Source organism: Sceloporus undulatus, chromosome 2 (genome assembly GCF_019175285.1).
Source record: "Sceloporus undulatus isolate JIND9_A2432 ecotype Alabama chromosome 2, SceUnd_v1.1, whole genome shotgun sequence".
In the NCBI taxonomy this organism is placed as follows: Eukaryota; Metazoa; Chordata; class Lepidosauria; order Squamata; family Phrynosomatidae; genus Sceloporus; species Sceloporus undulatus.
The window spans coordinates 309,358,312-309,379,390 of NC_056523.1; the positions used below are offsets into that span (position 1 = coordinate 309,358,312).

Genomic DNA, 21,079 nt, shown 5'->3' on the forward strand with positions numbered 1-21,079 from the left:
CAGGAGAAATTGGCTGCAAGTATGTTACAATTTGAGCAGTCAAGGTCTTCTTTGTATAGATATAGCACAACCTCAAAGAGGGCATCTTCTCTGTACAGGTACTGGCACATGGGATGAAGTTCCTGATGAAAGCAAAGGCAGTCATCATTTTGTGCTGGTACAAGAACATCTGTGCTAATCTTTGTGCCCACTGCTACAGACCAGCACCTCAGAGGATACGATAATAAGGATATTACATTTAATACTACATCACTGGTGGTGCAGTGGTTAAATGCCTGTACTGCAGTCACTCACTCACAAGCCATAAGGTTGCAAGTTCAATACCAGCAAAAGGGCTCAAGCTTGACTCAGGCTGGTATCCTTCCAAGGTCGCTAAAAGGAGTACCCGGATTGTTGGGGGCAATTAGCTTACACTTTGTAAACCGCTTAGGGTTTAAACAAATGAAGCGGGTTGGACAACGACTAGAGAAGCGGTGGCTGAAATCTCAACTCATATCTGATAAGATACTTCATAGGACTTTTCTTAGGTCCTATCAAATGGCAATAGATGCAGCCAAAAAATCTTTCTACTCTGCATCTATCGCGTCTGTGAAATCTCGTCCAGCCGAGCTGTTCAGGGTGGTAAGGAGTTTAACACAACTGCCTCCCACCCAGAACCCTCTATTAGAGTCAACCATAGCTTACTGTAATGCTTTTAATGATTATTTCACAGATAAAATCTCTCAGAGACTGATTTTGAATGCGGCAAATTTAAGGTCAGAAGCAATGGAGAAGAGCATCCAACGCTCCGCCATTACATGTTTAGACTGGATCAATTTCGAGTCGTGTAATACTGAGGACATGGACAAGCTCCTTAGTAGTCTGAAAAAAAAACGATTTCCCTTGACCTTGCCCATCCTGGTGGCTGTCCAGGGGGTTATAGTCAAGCGGATGCTGAAAAATAAATCAATGCATCCTCAGGAGGGTACACGGCCTTCTTGTCTTAAGGAAGCAGTGGTCAGACCACTCTAAAAAAAGCCATCCCTGGACCCCTGGATAAATAACTAAAGGCCAGTCCGCGTTGTTGCATTCTTGAGCAAGTGACGAGAGGGCGGTTCGCCAATCAACTACAGGCAGTCTTGGATGAAGCTTTATTGCTGAGCCCATTCAAACCGGATTCAGGGCAGGATACCTGAGTTGAGACGCCTTGGGCGCCTTAGTTGATGAATCTCCGTCTAGGATCGACAGGGGAAGTGTGACCCTGCTGGTGCTTAACCTCTCCGCGGCCTCGATACCAGCGACCATGGTATCCTTCTGGAACGCCTGAGAGAGTCGGTATCAGAGGCACTGTTCTACAGTGGTTTCCGGTCCGTCCTATCTGGCATATCCAGATGGTGGCGCTAGAGACGTTGCTCTTCTAAAAGAGAATAAAATTTGGTGTACCCCAGGGCGCAATATTGTCTCCTATGCTGTTTAAACATTTATCGATGAAGGCCTTGGGAAAAATCACCGGAGACATGGGAGGGGTGTTATCAGTACGCTGATGAAACCCAAATATATCTCTATGTCTCGGACTGACAGCAGGACTAAGGATGGCATCTCTCCTCTGAATGCCCTGTCTTGGATCGGTAATGGCACTGGATGAGGGAAAACCGACTCAAGCTGAATCCAGGTAGACGAGGAACTTGTTATAGGAAACCCACGCCCAGGTATGGAATTATGTCAGCCAGTTCTGGATGGGGTCCACACTTCCCCTAAAGACTCTGTCTGGCAGCTTAGGGTGCTCCTTGACGTCGTCGCTTCACCTGACAGCTCAGTAAGATGCGACAGTCAGGACACTTGTTATCACGTTCGTGTGATATGCCAGCTGCCGCCCTTCCTGGAGCAGGGAGACCTTGAAACGTTGTCATGCGCTTGGTCACCTCTGGGTTGGACTTCTGTAATGCACTGTACATGGGGCTACCCTTGTGCCCAATTCAGAAACTTCAACTTGTACAAAATTGGCAGCCAGGTTAATTACAGGTACTCGTCGTACCGATCACATATACAGCTTTTGAATCCCTTCATGGCTGCCATGAGTTTCCGGGCAAGGTACAGGTGTTGGGTATTACCTTCAAGGCTACATGGGCTTGGGTCCAGAATACTATAGAGATCACTACTTTCCATACTGTCCATCCCGCACTTCTATGTCCCTTGGGGAGATCTACTTCAGCCATAAGATCTAGGCTACTTCAGTCACCCAGAGGGCCTTTTTCCATCGCAGCTCCCGAAGCTATGGAATGACCTGCCAAGGAGATCCGTGACTTTCTACTCTTACACCCTTTAAGAAGGCGCTTAAGACGGATCTCTTCCGGCAGGCCTTCCCTACCTAGTTCTACTCTACTCCCCATTTAACTGTGACTTATGTCACTCTGTCCACCAATTCTTCTCTTAAATTTATGAGAAGAATTAATTAAAATTAATTAATAAAATCCGTTCCTCAAGAGAAGAGCCCTCCCTCCCCCCCATGACATCATCATCAGACCTGGGAGGGAATGAAAAGAGAGGCCCAACTTCCATCAGGCCTGACTGTGAATGTTCTCCACTTCGCTCTCTTTATTTTATTGTATTTTTTATTTATTTTATTTATTGTATTTATTTTATTATTCTTTATTTTTACTGTTGTACCTGTGCGGTTGCTATAATAATATTATTATATATTATTATTATTATTATATTATGTATTATTATTATTATATAGGGAGTGTGTGTTTAGTGCACTGAAAGCAGTTATAGCATGTACTTGCTATTGCTAGTGTTATTATTCTGAGCCTGCTGATGCTATGATTGTGAGAATAGATTCCTATATATGGGTCAAACCTAATGCTTTTTAGAAGTTCCTATGTGAACAGTTAAGATTTGTACACAACATCACTTTTAAAGAAACTCTTACAAGAATTTGACATTTCAAAAAAATGCCATGTTGATGTGGACAGATTCCCATCTCTAAACGTTAAGGACAAAACTTAAATGTTTCTACAGATCAAACTCTGATCCTATAATGAACACTGATTACAATTATACATAAAATGAAACTGTAACACAGAATCATTTGGTCTGACTCCCTTCTTAAGAAAAATAGAAGGAATTCTGTGCTGTTCTCAATAGCTGTTTCATTGAGTTTGTAATGAGGACATCCTGATCCACCTAAATGATGAAAATTGTTTTACCAATAATATTTTATCATTATAAGAGAATACATAACACATACAGTTCTCAACCACTCCGAAGGAGAGGCAAATTTGAATATTTTTTGAGTTTAAGGAAGACAAACAATACTTGTAAACTCGAATACGGTTTCAATAATAAAACTATCACAGTTCCTCATTCTTCCAGTTCTTTATAATGATCAAAGTTAACAGCTAATACCGCAACTAGAGCAACCATGAAGTAATGGAATTTGTGGTAAATGTTGACTTCCAAACCATGAATTCAATGTGTCTATTGTTAACTGAAACTAGCAACTGACTTAGACCACATGTCGACTCATTCTCCTTTACGTTTTGTCTTTTCTGTTTATTCACTCTCTTCATCACTGTCCTCAAACCTCCTCTCTAACCATCCTCAACTATGTAAATGCGAAGGCTTCATGGCTGGCACCATAGTTTTTTTGGTGGTTTTTCGGGCTATGGTGGCCATGTTCCAGAAAAGTTTCTTCCAGATGTTGGTGAAAGGTCAGAAGAAACTTTTCTGGAACATGGCCCACATAGCCCGAGAAACCCACAAAAAACATCCTCAACCACTTCTTCCTTTCCTTGTTCTTCAGATTTTATGCCCCCCTTCATAGACCCCCAGCATTCCATACCGCAGAAAAACAGGCAGTATGTGAATACATTGTATCCTCAACTTTTGCAGGTTTAGGCACATGGGATCTCCACAAAAATGGAAAAACTTGAACTTTAGGTCTGCCAAACCATATCTAACACACTATATTTAACACCATCTCTGCTGCTGTGCTACACCGTTTTCAAAAGAGATTTCTAAGTCTCATCTCATGCACCAGCTCATATCATTGCTGCCTGTTGTCTGGCATGCAGCAAACATGAGGCACTGTCCAATGTACACCTTGCTTGGTGTGAAGACATGCTTGGTGCTACTCGAGACTTCCACTCAGCTGCAGCCACCTTCTCCAACCATTCCCACCACCTCCACTACCTCCTCCTCCTTCTACTCCTAGTACCAGTGGAACCAGGAGCAGTTGAATTCAGTGTGGACATTGGGGCAGATGACTAAGCCAGCCAGGGGCAAGCATGGCAGCTGGAGCCCCATTAGAGCAGGCAGGTTGCACTCCACAGGGAGAGGCAGGGAAATATAAATAAAAATTGTTGTTGTTGTTATTATTATTATTTGGCCACCTAATGGGAGTAGAGGCACATGGCAGGCAGAGATGATGATGGCTGTTTGGACCTGGCATTAGCCTTGGCCCACACCTTCTCTTCTTCTTGGCCACCTTGCCGTGGCCATTGACAGCATTATTGATGATATGGGAAAACACCCAGCACAGGAATTCTGTCTGGTCACACTGAATGTGATAGGTTACCATTGCACAGCATGAAGCACTGAGCTTTGGTCAGCTGGGATGCTGACCGAACCACAGCTTGTTTCATGGCAGTAGTGGAATTGAGTCCTCCACAGTGTGGCTCCTGCCTGACTTTGGCTTAATACAGATGGGCAAAAAGCACCGCCCTGCGGGCGAGGTGAAGGTTGAGCATCCCCACGCTCACAGCCTCCTTGCGTTGCCCAGGCACAATCTTGGTGCATGACCATTCAGATGGTGCACACCATGACGACGTCCCTTTGGCGCAGCACCCAAATGGTGCTGTGCCAAAGGGGCATGATCAAGCCGCCCAGTAGCGGCTATGGCGCCACTTTGCAGGCAGAAAAAGGAGCCAGAAAAAAACGGCTCCTTTTTGTACTCCGAGGCTAGATTGGTGCCGTGGCGTGCATTTGCTGCGGCACCAATCTGGGGCAGAAAGCGGCTGTGTCTTGCCACCCCTTTCTGCTCGTTTGTACTGGGCCTCTGTTTCTCCACCTCAGGCCAGGAAGGACTCACAAGACTTACAGACAGACTACAAACATGAGGATAGGCATATAAATCCATATTAAAAATTATATAGGGCAGCAGCGGAGGTGGCAAATAATCAATCAATGTTAAACCAACAAATGTAGACAGCTGACTGTATATGCTAAACATAGGAACACTTTACTTAGTGGGGTGGTTGTGTTCCTGGTCATTACTTTTTAATTAAATAAATGGTACCAGAGGCAAAAATAACATGGAAAGAATAGAGTAGGTTCCTACACCACAAAAAAGAGCAATTTCAGCAAGCTCTTTATTCACAACAAACAAAATGTGCATGTAAAATGAAATAACCAGGTCAGGTAAACCTTGCAGTAGACAAAAAGATGCTGAACCTTTTACAGACCACTTCAAAGTCTGTTCCAAAATGCAACTAGGGATGACTTTTTCTGTTACTAGACTCCACTTTTCTTAACATGTCCGAGCTTCTAGATCTATTATGAGGATGATGATTTTTTACATGTTGAGGGTAGCTGGTGAGGCAGGCTTTTCTGCTCCCCATTTTTCTGTCCCCCCCCCCCCCCCCGTTCACATATGCCCAGTAACAGAGTCTGGAAAATGTAAAATTTATCTTGCCTGTTGTAGGCAGGCACACATACCTACAGTACAATCAGCTACTGTAGAATCATACTCTTTCTTAGCTTAAGCTTTGCTTATTGCATTATCTTACTTCAGAAACACTGCTAAAACCTGACATATAAAAGTCTGTTCTTCTTCAGGTCTTCTTCACCAGTATCCCAAAGCCAATGTTGATAAAAAAAATTCCAACCAGACAGATGATGAGTGCAAAGAGAGAGCTAAGTGGGCATAAAAAGCCCTTCTAAAAAGGAGCATTGTTGTCAGAGGCTTTGTTAAATGCCTCTGACATCAATGTATATAATGTTAAAAGTTAATATTAAATATACATAATTCATGCAAAGCACAATTTACCTTCTTATTTGACTCTTCTTCATTATTAGAGTCTTTCTCTCCTGATGGCAGATGCACAACACATTGAATTAGCTGTAGCACCAATGCGGTCACCATCTGAATATACATAGGCTCCCCATCAGTATCACTACTGTTCAATCTGTTGAAAAACATCAAGTTACTTAGTACTGACAAAAATGAAAGGCAAATACCACTGGCTTCAATTATTACAATACACCTCATATCTGGGAAGCAAAAGAAGAGGGCTGTTGCTGCATTCATACCAAAGAATGCAAAACCCAGAACAGTTGAGACACTTCTGGGACAACACTTGATCCGAAATCATCACTTTATTCTAAATCATAATGTACAGTAATCTGAACACTCCAACTGTTTAATCACAAAATCTCTCACCTATTATTTTTGAACAGCATTATTATTTTCATCTTACCCTTCCCTCTAAAATAAGGGATATATTACTCCCTCCATTTTACCTTCTCAAGAAATACCATGAGGTAGTGATCGACCCAACATCACCTTGTGAATTTCATGGAGGATTAGGGATCTAAAGTCAGATTTGCCCAGCTGGAGCATATAGTACAGAGGTGTGTTCTCCCCATTTGAACAGAGAATGAGGATTTTCGTTGTTGTTGCACAACATTTAAAACACACCAAAACCCAGCTGATCTTGGAAGCTAGGCAGGACTTGGATGGGAGACATTAAAAATAATACCAGCTATTGTAGGCTATATTTCAGAGGAAGAAATGGTGAAAAAACCCTCTAAGTATTCCTTGTTTAAGAAAACCCTATGAAATTCATGAGATCACCATAAGTGACAAGCAACCTAAAGGCACATACACACACAAGTACATATTCAGTATAAAGAAAAGGTCACCATTAAAATTAGTATCTAGGGCCATAAATTACCTGAAGTTCCTCAAACTCCTTTTGCTGGTTGGTAATCTTGCAAGTGATGTGAAAATTTCTTCTAGGATCAATTGCCTATGCTTTTCATACCTTGAGAACACCTGTTTAAAAGTCAGTAAAGCTTTGTGATTACTTATATTTCTGTATCAAATGCAAAGGTTCTACAAAGAAACACTTGATGTATCTTTAAAATATAATGCTTACCAGCAAATGAGTGCTTGTCGGCTTAGAAATATGATTTTAGATAACAGAAGCATATTATTGCAAATGTAATGAAAATTTAAAAACTGATCTTGCATAAGATACTACCAACACATTATTTTAAAATAGCTGGGGGGGGGGGTCAGATAATGTTCCCCTGCTTTTCCCATAAACTAAAAACTCTAGAGCATGTCACAAACTGGATCGATTGCATGGACAGGTTGCTTACCTGTAACTGTAGTTCTTCGAGTGGTCATCTGCAAATCCACACAAATGGGTTATTCTGCGCTTGCACAGCATTTCCTGCTGGAATCGCTAGGGAAGACTTTTTGGCAGTAGCTCCACCCACCCTCAATATAGGCAGGAGGTCTTCCCACCCTTTCTCAGTTCCAAAAAAGGTCCGCCGTAAGAGCAGACAAGGAACAGAGAAGAACACGACAGAGGGGAGGATGGGCGGGATTTGTGTGGATTTGCAGACGACCACTCGAAGAACTAGTTACAGGTAAGCAACCTGTCTTTCTTCTTCGTGGTCTCTGCGAAGCACACAAATGGGTTAGACTGTCAAGCTTCTCCCATTGTGGAGGAGAGAGTGTCCTGGCAATAAAGAATAATTAAACCAGAACAGTGTGAGTGTTGTGATTTGACAAGTGCCTTAATGAAGTCCGGAGAGAAGAACAGCTCTGCCAAAGGCTGCTTCATGTCAATGTCTGGTATCAAGTCTGTAGTGCTTGATAAAGGTCAAGGTTGTGACCACACTGCAGCCTTGCAAATGTCCTCCAAGGGAATTCCGAGAGCAAGGCTGAAGATGAAGCTACCGCCCTGGTGGAATGGGCTCGAATTCGAGCAGGCAGAGTCTTCCCAAAAATCTCATAAGAGAGAAGGATTACGGAAGTCACCCATTTGGAGAAGTGTTGAGGTGTGACTGAAAGCCCCATGTTGGGGTTGGAGTAGCAGACGAAAAGTCTGGTGGAACGACGAGAAGATGCAGTCCTGTCGAGGTAGAAAGCTAGCGCCCGTCTGACATCAAGGGAGTGGAGTCTGCACTCGGTGTCAGTGGTTGAGTTCGGGGCTAGCGTTGGGAGGACAATGTCCTGATTGAGATGGAAGGTGGATACCACCTTCGGAAGGAAGGAAATGTCTGGACGGAGGATGACCTTGTCCTTAAAAAATTTCAAGAATGGAGAGTCCTTACAGAGGGCACAAAGTTCACTGGCACAGCGTGCTGAGGTGATGGCTACCAAGAAGGCTGTCTTCCAGGTGAGAAGCCTAGGGTCACAGGAAGCCAAAGGTTTCTTCCATGAATACATACTTTGTCTCCATGTCTCGTTCGTCGGCCTTGAATTCTGATGGCGTCTCCTCTCTCAATGAATGTCCCTCCACTGGCTGCCCATTAGCTTCCGGATCCAGTACAAGGTGTTGGTTATCACCTTTAAAGCCCTAAATGGCTTGGGTCCAAACTATCTTCGGGACCGCCTTCTCCTCTACAATCCTCCCCGTGCACTCCGCTCCTCTGGGAGAGGCCTACTTCAGCTACAAAAATCTAGGCTCTCAGCTACCTCCCAGAGGGCATTTTCCATCGTCGCCCCCAGACTGTGGAATGGCCTGCCGGATGAGATCCGTCTGCTTACATCCTTAGACACCTTTAAAAAGGCTGTTAAGACGAATCTCTTCCGGCAGGCCTTCCCAGAATAGAGAACCCGGCCTCAGAAAAAACGTCTGGGAATAAGATACTGCCGCTCCCATTGATGGTTTGCTGATGTGATGTTGTTGACCTTCTGGTCAGTTTTTAAATTGTATGTTTTTCGTTGTTTTTTGCTTGTTTTTAATTCTGCATTGAATTTAATACTCTTTTAAGGAGGGGAGGGCACCAGGGATTTTATATGTGCTGTATTTTTAACTTTGTTAGCCGGCCCGATTATTCTTAGAGGGGCGGGATACAAATAAATTTTATTATTATTATATGAGTTGCAGGTCCCAAGAGGGAGTAGGGATTACTGCTGGTGGTTTGAGGTTGGTAAGCCCTTTGAGGAATTTCTTCACGAGCAGGCCGGTGAAGGAGGAGGGACAGCCTGAAAATTGCAAGTGGGCACAAATGGCCATGAGGTAGCATTTCAAGGACGAAATGGAAAATCCAGATGCTGAGATCTGATGGAGGAAGTCCGGGACAGTAGAGACATTATCCTCTGAGGAGGTGAGTCCCTTTGAAGTCAGGAAAGCCAAAAATTTTGCCCATTTGGAGGTGTAGGAGCGCTGACTGGAGGGCTTTTGAGAAGCCAAGATAATTTCTTGGACCGGTACCGAGAGGTCAGTCAAGCCTGAATCCTCCAAGCCACAAGGTGGAGAATGTTGATGTCTAAGTGTTGAACCCAACCGTCGTGAAGGGTCAAGGGGTCTGGACGGAGCGGCAAGGGCCAGAATTGCTTCTTGGAGAGATGGAGGAAGGGGGAGAGCCACAGCTGCCTCGGCCACCAGGGAGTGATCAGGATCGTGTTCGATCTGTCCATGTGTAGCTTTGCTACCACCCTGATGATGAGAGGGGACAGAGGGAAGGCGCAGAACTTTTTGCCGGACCACTAGAAGAGGAAGGCGTCCCCTCGGGACCAAGGCAAAGGGAGCCTGGAACAGAAGTGGTTGCACTGAGTGTTGAGATGAGAGGCAAAAAGGTCAACGTCCGGCATTCCCCACAGAGAGAAGAGGTGGCGGGAGACCTGCCACTCATGACAGGAGTCCGGCGTCCTACTCAGTTTGTCTGTAAGTTTGTTGTCTTCTCCGGGGAGATGTATGGCTTGCAGAATGATCCGTTTCCAGATGCACCAGTTACAGATTTGAAGAGTGAGGTCCAGGAAGGTGGCCGACCTGGTACCGCCCTGCTTGTTGATGTAATACATCACAGTGGTATTGTCCATGAGGAAGAGGAGGACGACGACGACCTGGTCCCACAGGAAGGTCTCGAAGGCTTTCAAACGTTTTTTGACTGCCAGCATCTCGAGCGCGTTGATGTGGAGTTGGCGTTCCTTGGGAGACCATCTCCCGTGTACAGAAAAATTTTTTGAATGGGTTTCCCAGCCTGTGTTTGAGACATCGGTGGTCAGTGAGGTTTGTGGCAGTGGAGCGTTGAGCCACCACCAGAGAGAGCGGATGACGGGCCTCGGGACGGTGATCCACATCCGTGGGTCGTCAAAGGCCAGGTTGAAGACTTAGAGGAGCCATGACTGCAGAGGCGGGCCCACGGAGCGGTGGACAGTCCAAAGGTACCGAAAGAAGTTGGGGTCGACTGAGAAGGTGAGGAGGTACCGGTGGTCTTTCCAGATGCTGATGTGGAAGTAAGCATCCCGGAGATCCAAGGCTGCGAACCAATCTGACTCCTACAGAAGAGGCAAAATGGAGGCCAAGGTTATCATACGGAAACGTCTGTAGGCAATAAAGGGGTTGAGAAAACGCAAGTCCAAAATGGGCCGAAGGCCCCTAGTGGCCTTCAAGACAATGAAATATCTTGAAAAAAGAGAGTGTTGGGTCCGGGACGGGACGACAGGCTCAATGGCCCAGGAGCGCACTTTGTTGAGAAGGGTGTCTGGGGTGGTGGTGGTGAGAATGATACCCCTTCGGGGTGAAGATTGAAGCTCCAGGGCATAACCTGTACAGACGATGGAAAGCACCCAGGAGTCGGATGTTATAGAGGCCCAAGCATGGTGGAAGTGGGCCAAACAATCCCCAAGGGGAGTTGACGGGATGGAGTGCGCTGGGGAATCTCAGAAGCGGCGCTTGCCTTGTTCTCAGTCCTTCTTTTGGAAGGGCTGTTTGCATTTCTGTTTTTGTTGGTGTTTTCCCTGCTATTGTTGAGGGGGAAAGCGCTGTTGTTGGTAGTCCGTGGACTGGTTGGATCTACCTTGGTTGGTGGGGTAGGGAGGCCTTTGTCATCCCAAGCGGCGTTGAGAAAAGGAAGTACAAGAGGTAGAGGAAGAAGACATACCATATTTGCGGGCTATGTTCTTCATCTTATTTTTGAAGTCAAGCTTCTCATCTGTTTCTTTGTGAAAAGGCCCCATGGTGTCAAAGGGGAGTTCCTCGATGGACTGTTTGGCTTGAGGTTTGAGGACCTTAGCCAAGCATTGCATTTGAGGGTCAGTGTGCCCGGAAGTTAACGGAAGGCACTATCAGCTGAGTGCTGGGCTGCCGAAACTTGGTGGGAGGCAAGTGAATGGGCCTCTGCATGGATGGTAATGGCAATTCGCTTTTTGTCAGCAGGGAAGTCTTTGTAGAGAGGAAGAGCTTTCCCCAGAGTTGCTGTTGATAAGCAGCCATGCAGGCTGAATAGTTCTGGATCTTGAGGTCTAGAACTGCAGAGGCATAAGATTTCCGTGCCATAGTGTCCAGTTTGCGACCCGCCTTGTCATTGGGGGTCAAGGTTGTTTTCAGGGCCGAGCAGATCTGAGAGGCCTCGACGATTGCCGAATTCAGGCAAGGGTGCTCGAAGAGTGAAATCTCTTCCGATTGTGTGATGCATAAGAGATTTTAAAGTTTTTACGTTGAAGGCTGGGCCATCGACATGGAGGGGCAAGAGCTTTTGGCAATCCTAGACATCAAAGGTAGGTATGCAATGGAGGTGGGGTTGGGAGTTTGTCCCAAACCCTCTCATCAATGGGATCCAGAGCTTGAGAGTCTGAATGTAGGACCTCAGTGTTCAGGGCTCTGCCCATCCGGATCATCTGCTCTGAGAAGGAAAAGATGTCATCTGAAGGAGAGGGCACGTCGAGAGAGAGAAGCACCTGAGAAGGCTGGATAGGGACATATTCTGAGACGGAGTGGTCTGCGGATCCAGCGGATGCAATCCTGGTACGGACCGAAAGGGCCTGAGTGGTTACCAGCTCTGGTAACGCAGGGCGAACTTGCAGGGAGACGGCAGAGGTCATCTGAATGGGTTGGACTGGTTCCACTCGGGAGGCTGAAGAAGGTCGAGACCGGAGTGGAATGGATGAGGTGGCAGACCTTGGAGGAGGCAGAAGAGGTTAAACCGGTTGGAAGGTTGAAACAAAGCGGCCCCCGTGGACTTCAGAAGGATCCAAAGGCAGGAAATAGGATCCTGTGGCTTCATGAAAGACCACATCCCGTCTAGGGGCTTCAGCAAAGAGGATCCAGTCCGGAATCACCACTTGGGTGAAAGGAGAAGCCTCTTCTTCACCTTCCAAGAGCTGGTAGGGTTCAGCCTACGGGAGGAAGGAGCTCGGTCGGGCCCAAGAGATGGGAAGAGCTCTGGTTGGGTGCACTGTATCTGAGCCCAGTTCGGTATCAGCGGGCTGGACTGGCGTGTCAGTACGGGACCGACGGCCAGAGACGGAGTCCGGTCCGAGCCATGCATTTTTCTCTGAGTGATGTGTAGGAGACTGGAGGTTGGGAGGGCTGACGGAGTGGAGGTGGAAGGACAGAGGGACCCAGATGGAGAGAGAAAGGCAGGTTTAGAAGAGCAGCGCCAGGTGGGCACTAGGGAGGGACCAGAGGAGCCCCAGCTGGGGAGAGGGAACGTGGAAGCGCTTATAATTGGGGAAGGGAAACCCTGGGGGGGGAGGAGGGACCGGGCGTGGAGAGGACAGGGAGAAGGACCCTGGGAGGAGAGGAGAGTGGTGGTGTCTTCGGCACGCCAGGGGTGTTCCATCTCCCTGCAGAGCAGTCATGGGAGGCGGAGAGTAGGACCACACCTAACGGTCAAGTTACCAGACCCTTAGAGGGGAGGAGACCTGGAAGGAAGGTACCAGGACGAGTGGGGATTTAGGACGAGGTGGAGCGAGGAAGAGCTGGAGGGACGCTGGTGGGACGAGAGAGGGGACCGCTGGGAGTACAGACCCCATCCACGCGAGTGGGAGAAGGCTGAGCGAGAGGTGGCCGAGAAGGTCTTCAAGTGGCCTGGAGCAGAGCCAGAAGCTTGAGTCCTGCTGAGAAATGGAGGAAGCCAAGGGAAGACACATCCGTTGGAAGAGACGAGAATAGGCCCAGTGGGCCTGTAGTTTTGTGTTACGGGACTCTGGTTAGGTTTTCAGAATGACTGGAGGGTTTATTTCACAGTAAATATTGCTCTGGTTGAGCTCTGCACTACACTCTCGTTTGTGTGTGTCTGTTTCCCAGCACTCATGCAGCCCTCCGGGGGTTTACCCATGCTGGGCCCTTTGGCCCCGCCCACAGCGGGGATAGGTGGCCAGCCGCATCCTGGTCCAAGGACCTGCACTTGCCTGGTGACTGGGAAGCTTCCGGAGAGAGTTTGCCCTCAGCAGTAATAGCCTTGGCAAGGACCTTCAGAGGAGACAAAGGGGTAGTGCCTTTGTCTGCAATAGCCTTGGCAGGGACCCCTGGAGCCACAGATGAGAGTTCACCCTTAGCGGCTGAAGCCTTGGCAGGGACTCAGGAGGTGAAAGGCTTCAGGATTTGTGCACAGAGCATGGACCTGAGCCGCATCTCTCTGTTCTTCCTGGCCTGTGGGGTGAAGGCCATGCAGTGAGGACAGGAGGCAGGAACGTGACCTTCTCCGAGGGAAAGGAGGCACAAAGAGTGTCCATCTTGAGCCGGGATGTTAGTCCCACATTCAGTGCACTTTTTAAAAAAGTGCGCAGACATACTTGAAAAAGGGCCGGAGGGCAAAAGAATTGTCAGGAGTCTGAGTTGTTACCATTAATCAGAGTCCAAACCAAGTCCAAATCACAATCTAAAGAGTAGTCAGAGACAAGCAAAGTCAGCAATGCAGTAAACGAAAGTGAAAGCTAAGGAAAGAGCGATTCCTGAGCAAAGTTCCTAAGCTGCTCATGCGGCGGACAAAAGGAACTGAGAAAGGGTGGGAAGACCTCCTGCCTATATAGAGGGTGGGAGGAGCTACCGCCAAAAAGTCTTCCCTAGCGATTCCAGTAGGGTCCGGAAATGCTGCGCAGGCACAGAATAACCCATTTGTGTTCTTTGCAGAGACCACAAAGAAGACGTTTAAGCTGCTATCCTGAAGTTGGTTTCAAAACCAATTAAGCATTACTCAGCCCAGTCCTTAAACCCACATTACAGTAGCCATGATATTTCAATCCCACCAAACAGATTATATATGGGAGCAATGAGCTCTTATTGCTGTTGCCTTTCTGACACAGGAGGAATGCAAAGAATGTCACATGTGGCACTAGCCTCTTGTACTTGTGAAAGACTTAACATATTCAAAGTAAGTTACAGTGGGCCCTTCCTGAATTAGAAATGAGTTTAGGCAAGCATAATAAGGGCCCTTTGAAATACAGTACGCCCGCTTACGCTGAAGCCATGCAGCAATAGAGCCTATGGCACGCGTGCCGCAAGCACACACCCTATTATTTTCAATGGGGCACGAACATATGCAGAATTACCTGGAGGGATCTGGAACGGATCCCCGCATAAGGAAAGGGCCCACTGTAGTTACATTCTTAACTACTCTTGTAACAGATCTGGTTGTTTTAACTTCTTGTCAATTACAATTTATTACTTGCTTTGCATTCAGTTCACACATAAAGAAGAAAACCCTTAAAATTATGAAATACCCATTATATTACTTAAACAAAAAAATAATTCATTACTAATATACAAATATACACTTTTATTTATAAAGAAATCACTAGAGCCAGGATCCAATGAAAGAAGCCTCAACAGACCAAAATAAATAAATAAATAAATAAATATCCTTCCCCCTATAGTACCTACAAGAAGTCATTTTTATCTCTCTCCCTCCTCTTGCCCTCAATGCCACCAGAACTTCTACTCCAACTGATTCACTAGCACTTTGGTGCATGAAGGCTGTGTGTGTCTGCAAGGATGGAAATTTTGGTTTTACAAGGTCTGTCTTCCATCACTATACATGCTTGACAGAATCCTTATGTAGGTTCCTTTTTTAACAAAAGAATGAAACATCTCTACTACAAATACTAAATTAATTGACACAATTAAAATGTATTGTGATTGGTAAGAGACTGATCATATAATCCTTTAACACCACATACTCATGACCTCTAAAAAATAGACAAGCAAACAGAAGTTACAGATTTCTTAAGAATAAAATCAGATTAAAAATGTATACTTACTGCAGTGACTAGTTTGATGGCACATAACTGAAGTTCACTGACATTTTCTACAAAAAAAGGAGTTATTCCCATTGAAGAAACCTATGAAAAATAAAAAAGAGTATAAATGGGCATAATGTTTGGCACACGAAGAAAAAATCTGTTCTGACTTCTGGATTAAAATCTAATACATTTATTCCTCTCATGAAACTTATTCAATCCATCACCAAAAATGAGACAAGGGCAATTCTCTCTTCTTCTTCAACCCCTTGCTTGACATCCAAGTCTGCTCTGGAAGGCAGATTTTGGGACACGGGAGAATATAAGAGAAAAAAGAAGGCAACAGTTATGCATATGGACCTCTGTCTTCACAGTATTAGATTCTGAGCATTGACTGTCTTTCATAATATATGCAAAGTTCTCATACTAGGTATAGTATGTTACATTCACAATGAAAGAAATGTGATGTGTTTCAGTTCTAAGACAAAGACAGATGCACATATTCATCTCCTTTTTTAAAATAGTGTTTCCATTAGTATTAGATTTAGTCCAAAGTAACTGTGGCCATGAGACAACAACTTTCAATTACAGTGTGCAATTTTATTTAAATAGGAAGAATGTGTAAAGAACAGGAAGTGAAACGAGGATGCTCAGAAGACAAGTCAAAAGCAGACTAAGAATACTGAATGAGTAGAGAGGTTTCAATGTTTCTGATCTTCAAAAGCACATATGTTCTCCTCACCTCATATAAGCAAGGCTCAAAGATTTTATATAGATTTTAATATCTAGCAGATTAAAATTATTAACATTTTATTAGCACAACACTGTAGAAAATGCTCTAATCACTCAAAATATTTACCGAAGAAAATTATACATGCAATCAGGAAAAAAAATATTGGAATGAAAAGAATCAAGCTTACCTGAAGAATAGTAGTGTCAGTAAGAAGCTGTATCTCCAGTAATTCTGCCAAACTGCTAACAATATCACAAACTTTGTTGTACAACATCACAATCACTCTCTGTTTGTGTGTGGAACACTTGGCACGCTTTGCTTTTGAGCTTAACACACCACCTAGAGAATTTAAAACCAATTTATACTTTTTACAACTTTAAATAACATGACAAGCAACTATAAAGCTTCACTTGGGAAAAATCAAACTGATTTTATGGTTAAGGAAAGGGACTGGAAAGAGAACTCTTGGTGAGAATGCTTAAAGCTTTTATACAATGATGCACATTAACTTGAGTGAAACTGGTTATTCCTAGGATACCACAACATCTTCACATCTTATTATTATTTTATTTACAGTGGTACCCCGGGATACGAATTGATCGCGTTACGAAATTTCCGGGGTACGAAAAAGTTAGCTTGGAAAAAACTGTTCCGGGTAACGAAAGATTTTTCGGGTTACGAATTTTTTTTTGGTGTGTTTTGGCGCTTTTTGGCACGAAATTTAAAAGCCGCGGCTTTCCAGCGCTAGCGGTTTCGGGTTGCGAAATCTTTCGGGTTACGAACGGCGCCGCGGAACGAATTAAATTCGTAACCCGGGGTACCACTGTATTATTTATTTTATTTTTATGTCACCTTTCTCCCACAAGATTTACCCGAGCCACAGAACAGATCTACTGCTAGAAAATTCACTGCATACTCAAGCAGCTTTCCCAGTCATAACAGGCAATAAGGACTTCCTGAAGCAAAGGACTGAACCAAGGTGAAGGGAGCAGCTATGAAAGACACAAATGGAAACTGGAAAATATGGACAGGACAAAGGAGCTGACAGGCTGAAAAGATCACAGTATGTTTTTAACGGAATTGCTAACATCTGATCACTAAGAATGGAAGGTCCTTACCATGAAATTTTCTTTTCTGCAGTTGTGGGGAAGGAAACCTTCATGTTGTGTCTGGCTCTTCCCTCATGTTTCACAGGCAGAGCTTCAACTTGTCAATCAACCTTACCACCATATGAGGGAAAGCCAATCCCACCCTCCTAGTGATGGTGGGATAAAGCTCCAGCAACAGAAGAGCATACCACCAGTGGTCAAAAACAAACAAGCCCTCCACCAATCAGGGTGGGATGGATTCCCTCCCTACAACTGCAGAAAAGGAACTTCATGGTAGGTAAGTACCAATGTTCTGTTTTCCTGCAATGTGGGGAGGCAATCCTTCATGCTAGCCAAAGTATGTGTCCATGGAAGAAAACTTGCCTATCCAATACTTTCTGACAAAAGATGATGGGGAAGCCCAAGTGCCTGTCCTACAAAACTCTAATAGAGAAGCTGCTGTATTCAAAGCTGCAGAAGTAGCAGCACCATGAATGGAGTGTGCCTGAACGCCTTCTGGAACCAATAAAGAACTATGACTAGAATCACAGAATCATAGTTGGAAGAAAATACAAGGGCAATCCAGCCCAACTCCTTGCCATATAGGAATACACAATCAAGAAACACCCAATGGATGGCCATTCAGCCTGTTTAAAAACCTCCAAAGAAGTAGACTCCATCACACTCCAAGGGAGTGTTTCAATGCCCAACAGCTTTTACTGTCACGAAGTTCTTTCTAATGTAGAGGTGAAGTCTCTTTTCCTGTAACTTGAATTGAATGCTTCGGGTCCTAGTCCCAGAATTTACAGAAAACAAACTTGCTCCATCTTCAATATGACATCCCTTCAAATATTGAAACAGAGCTATCATATCACCTCAACCTTCTCTTATCCAGGCTGAGCATACCCAGCTCCCTAAGTCACTCATCACAGGGCATGAGTTCCAGACCTTTTACCATCTTTTTGAATTATGGTGCCCAGAACTAGACACATTATTCCAGGTGAGGACTAATCAAAGCAGAATAGAGTGGTGCTATTACTTCCCTTATACTTCTATTGATGCTGCCTAGAACTGCATTTGCTTTTTTAGCTGCCACATCACACTGCTGACTCATGTTCAACTTGTGGTCTACTAGGACTCCTAGATCCCTTTCATGTGTACTGTTGTCAAGCCAGGTGTCCTCCAACAGTAGGATATAAGCCAATTCAATGCATTTTATTTCCTTGGGCTAGGAGACAAGATGGAAGAAGATACCCATCAACCTTTAGTCTTCCCTTGAAAAGAAACAAATAAACATTCAGATCTGCAAACCTGTTTAGTCCTCGCTAAGCAGAACTTAAGAACCCTAAGCAGATCTAATATGTGCCATTCCTTCTCTTGTGGTACTCTGGGATTTCGACAAAAAGTTGACAAAATGGTCTCTTGAGATTGATGGAACATGGCATTAAATTTAGGGACAAAGGAAGGATCCAACTTAAGTACATTAATTATTGTGAAAAATACACAAGTCCTCACACACTGACAGCTCAGAGACTCTGTGAGCCAATGAAATCGCTCCCAAAACCGAGACTTTCAACATAAGGAATTTCAATCCCACTAACTCAAGCACTCAAGAGAACCACATGTACATTTCAGGAAGGGGACTGATGTTCCGTTCTCTGCCAAACCAAAGATACTCACTTAAAAAAAAAAATCTGCACAAGTGGATAGGGTGCTAGTGGCTTACCCCACTGTCTTTTCAAGATACAACTCAAGGCAGAAACATGTCCCTGGAGAAGGTTCATAGTAACATCTTTGTTCAAACCTGTGGTGATACCTGGGAGTCCAGCAGCCACCCAGCCACCCTGTGCTTGGCTCCTACTCCCAGGGAGTCCCTTAAACTTTCCCCTAGAGTCTCCTAGGTCTCCATTCCCGCTCCCTGCTGAGCTGAATGAGACCCCTTGAGATCCTGTATTCTTCGCTGCCACCACCCAGTGAATCTCAATGAACTACGTCTCCCTAAGCACACACTGGGACTTGCTAGGGATTTCTTGTTTCCTTTTCCTTGCTAACTTAAAGCAATCAGTAACTGAGCTAAGGCACGTGTACAGGAGCAGAGAGAGACAGTAGATACTCTTAAAGAAAGATATTTATTTTAAAGAAATAGAATAGGATAGGAAGATATCATTCATGCAAAGCCTCCTTGCCTTGCAGGTACAGAAAGCATAGTTACAAAGTATTCATTTCAGGCAAGCTATTAGATAAACATAACAAAATCTAAATGCACTAGCTAATACATTTTCTAGCTACTCACACAGTGATGAGATTTGCAGTCCTTGTTGAGTTCTCAGATGCAAGGAGCTGGCCCTCGTGGCCTAGCTCCACTTGCATCACTTTTGCCTGCCTTCGTGCAAGCACACAGCTGGTTCCCCCAACCAAACACAATGATGGAGGACAAAAGAAGCATGATCCTACAGGGTATTTAAAGTCCTCTCATGGAACCTTCTTGAAAAGGCCGCTCTGGCACTGCTGATTGGCCAGGCAAGCCTTACGTCAGCTATGATGTAACTGCTCATTAGCATGTGATGTCAGCTCTCATTAGCATGTACCTCCCTCAGATTAACCCTTTGTGGTTCAGGAGAAGTACCCAAATGACTGGAGGGCCCAGTCATTACAAAACCTGACTGTAGAAAGGCCAAGACTGATGCGGGTACTATCACACATTCAATCTCTCCATCTTTATTTTCCTAACACCTTGCATAGTATCACTATTTGGGGAAAACTGTAGTGCAACACTCTTGGCTAAGTTACTGTGACAGCACTGAAGGCCAGTGCTCTCTCTTTCCAAAATCTCAATACAAACTGAAGGAGTTTGTTATTGTCCCTGCACAGGGCAGGGGAGCAAAAAGGTCCATCCAAGGAATGTAAAACACTGTACATTACTATTCTTTGAAACACCAGAGTTCAGGGCCCGTTCTCCCTGGTCCAGACTCTCTTAACTAAGCCAATTGGCCTGACAATTCAGTTGACCCTTCAGAAATTCCACTCTGACAGGAAGATGCTGCCCACAGTGCAATAAGCAGATCACCTCTTCAGGGACTGCAACCACACAGACCCTTGCTTATTTATGCAGGTTTTGGTGGCCACATTATCCATCAAGATCAGTATATGTTTGCCCTAAACTTACGAATGGGGAGTGTCAAATACACTGCCAGTAGCTCCAGCCAGTTGGTACAGTGTATCCTCTCACTGGATGATCACAGGACTGGCACCATCTGTCCATTGTAGTGTGTCCCCAAACCTCACAAGCTAGCATTGGTCATAACTAATACTCTCCTCAGGTTGCAAATGGGAATCCCTTACAACAACACACTTAAAAACCACCAATATAGAGAAAAGTTCACTGTAAGGGAAGAATTAGACTTAGGTTCCACTTCTGCGCAATCTCATCCTGGTATGGCAGAAGGAACCACTGGAGATTCCTCCGATGGAACCTTGTCCAAGAAACCAAGTCCAAAGAAGCCACCATCAGACCTAACAGTATGGATAATACCACCAGGCACACTAATGAATACCTCAATACTGTCATGATCAAAGCCTGGATCTTCTCCTGTCTGTCATCCGGAAGAAAGGGCCTGTGCAGGGATATATCTATAATGGTTCCCAAATGCTGGAGATGCAGAACCAGCTCGAAATAGCTCTTTTCCTTGTTGATAACAAACCCATAATACATGGTGATCCAGACATTTCTCCCTGCCCTTCTGCAGAAAATGTGAACAAGTCATCCAGGTACAGGTAAACATGCACTCCTCTCAACCTCAGATGATCAACCAAGGATACTAACACCTTTGTGAACACCCACAGAGAAGCCAACAGACCAAAAGGCAAGACCCTATACTGAAAGTGGTCCTCCAGGTAGGCGAACTTGAGGTACATCTGGTACACAAGACATAGTGGAATGTGCAGATACACATCTGGATATGAATAGATGCCAAGAAGTCCCTCTCTTGTACCCCTTCCAAAACTGAACACAGAATTTCCATGCAGAACCTCCACTTGCCCACAAAGCAACTGACTCTATGAAGGTTCAGAATG

At 45.0% G+C, this 21,079-nt stretch overlaps 1 protein-coding gene across 1 annotated transcript in view; it reads right to left on the minus strand.

The window, feature by feature from the left end:
* The window catches only part of NIPBL (NIPBL cohesin loading factor), a 236,193-nt gene that overhangs the window by 52,031 nt on the left and 163,083 nt on the right, over positions 1-21,079 (minus strand). The window contains exons 18-22 of the mRNA XM_042451336.1: positions 16,105-16,256; positions 15,206-15,286; positions 6,936-7,036; positions 6,029-6,167; positions 3,099-3,165 (exon numbers count right to left, since the gene is read on the minus strand). Of these exons, the coding sequence (XP_042307270.1) occupies positions 3,099-3,165; positions 6,029-6,167; positions 6,936-7,036; positions 15,206-15,286; positions 16,105-16,256 (540 nt within the window). The remainder of the gene's footprint in view (positions 1-3,098; positions 3,166-6,028; positions 6,168-6,935; positions 7,037-15,205; positions 15,287-16,104; positions 16,257-21,079) is intronic.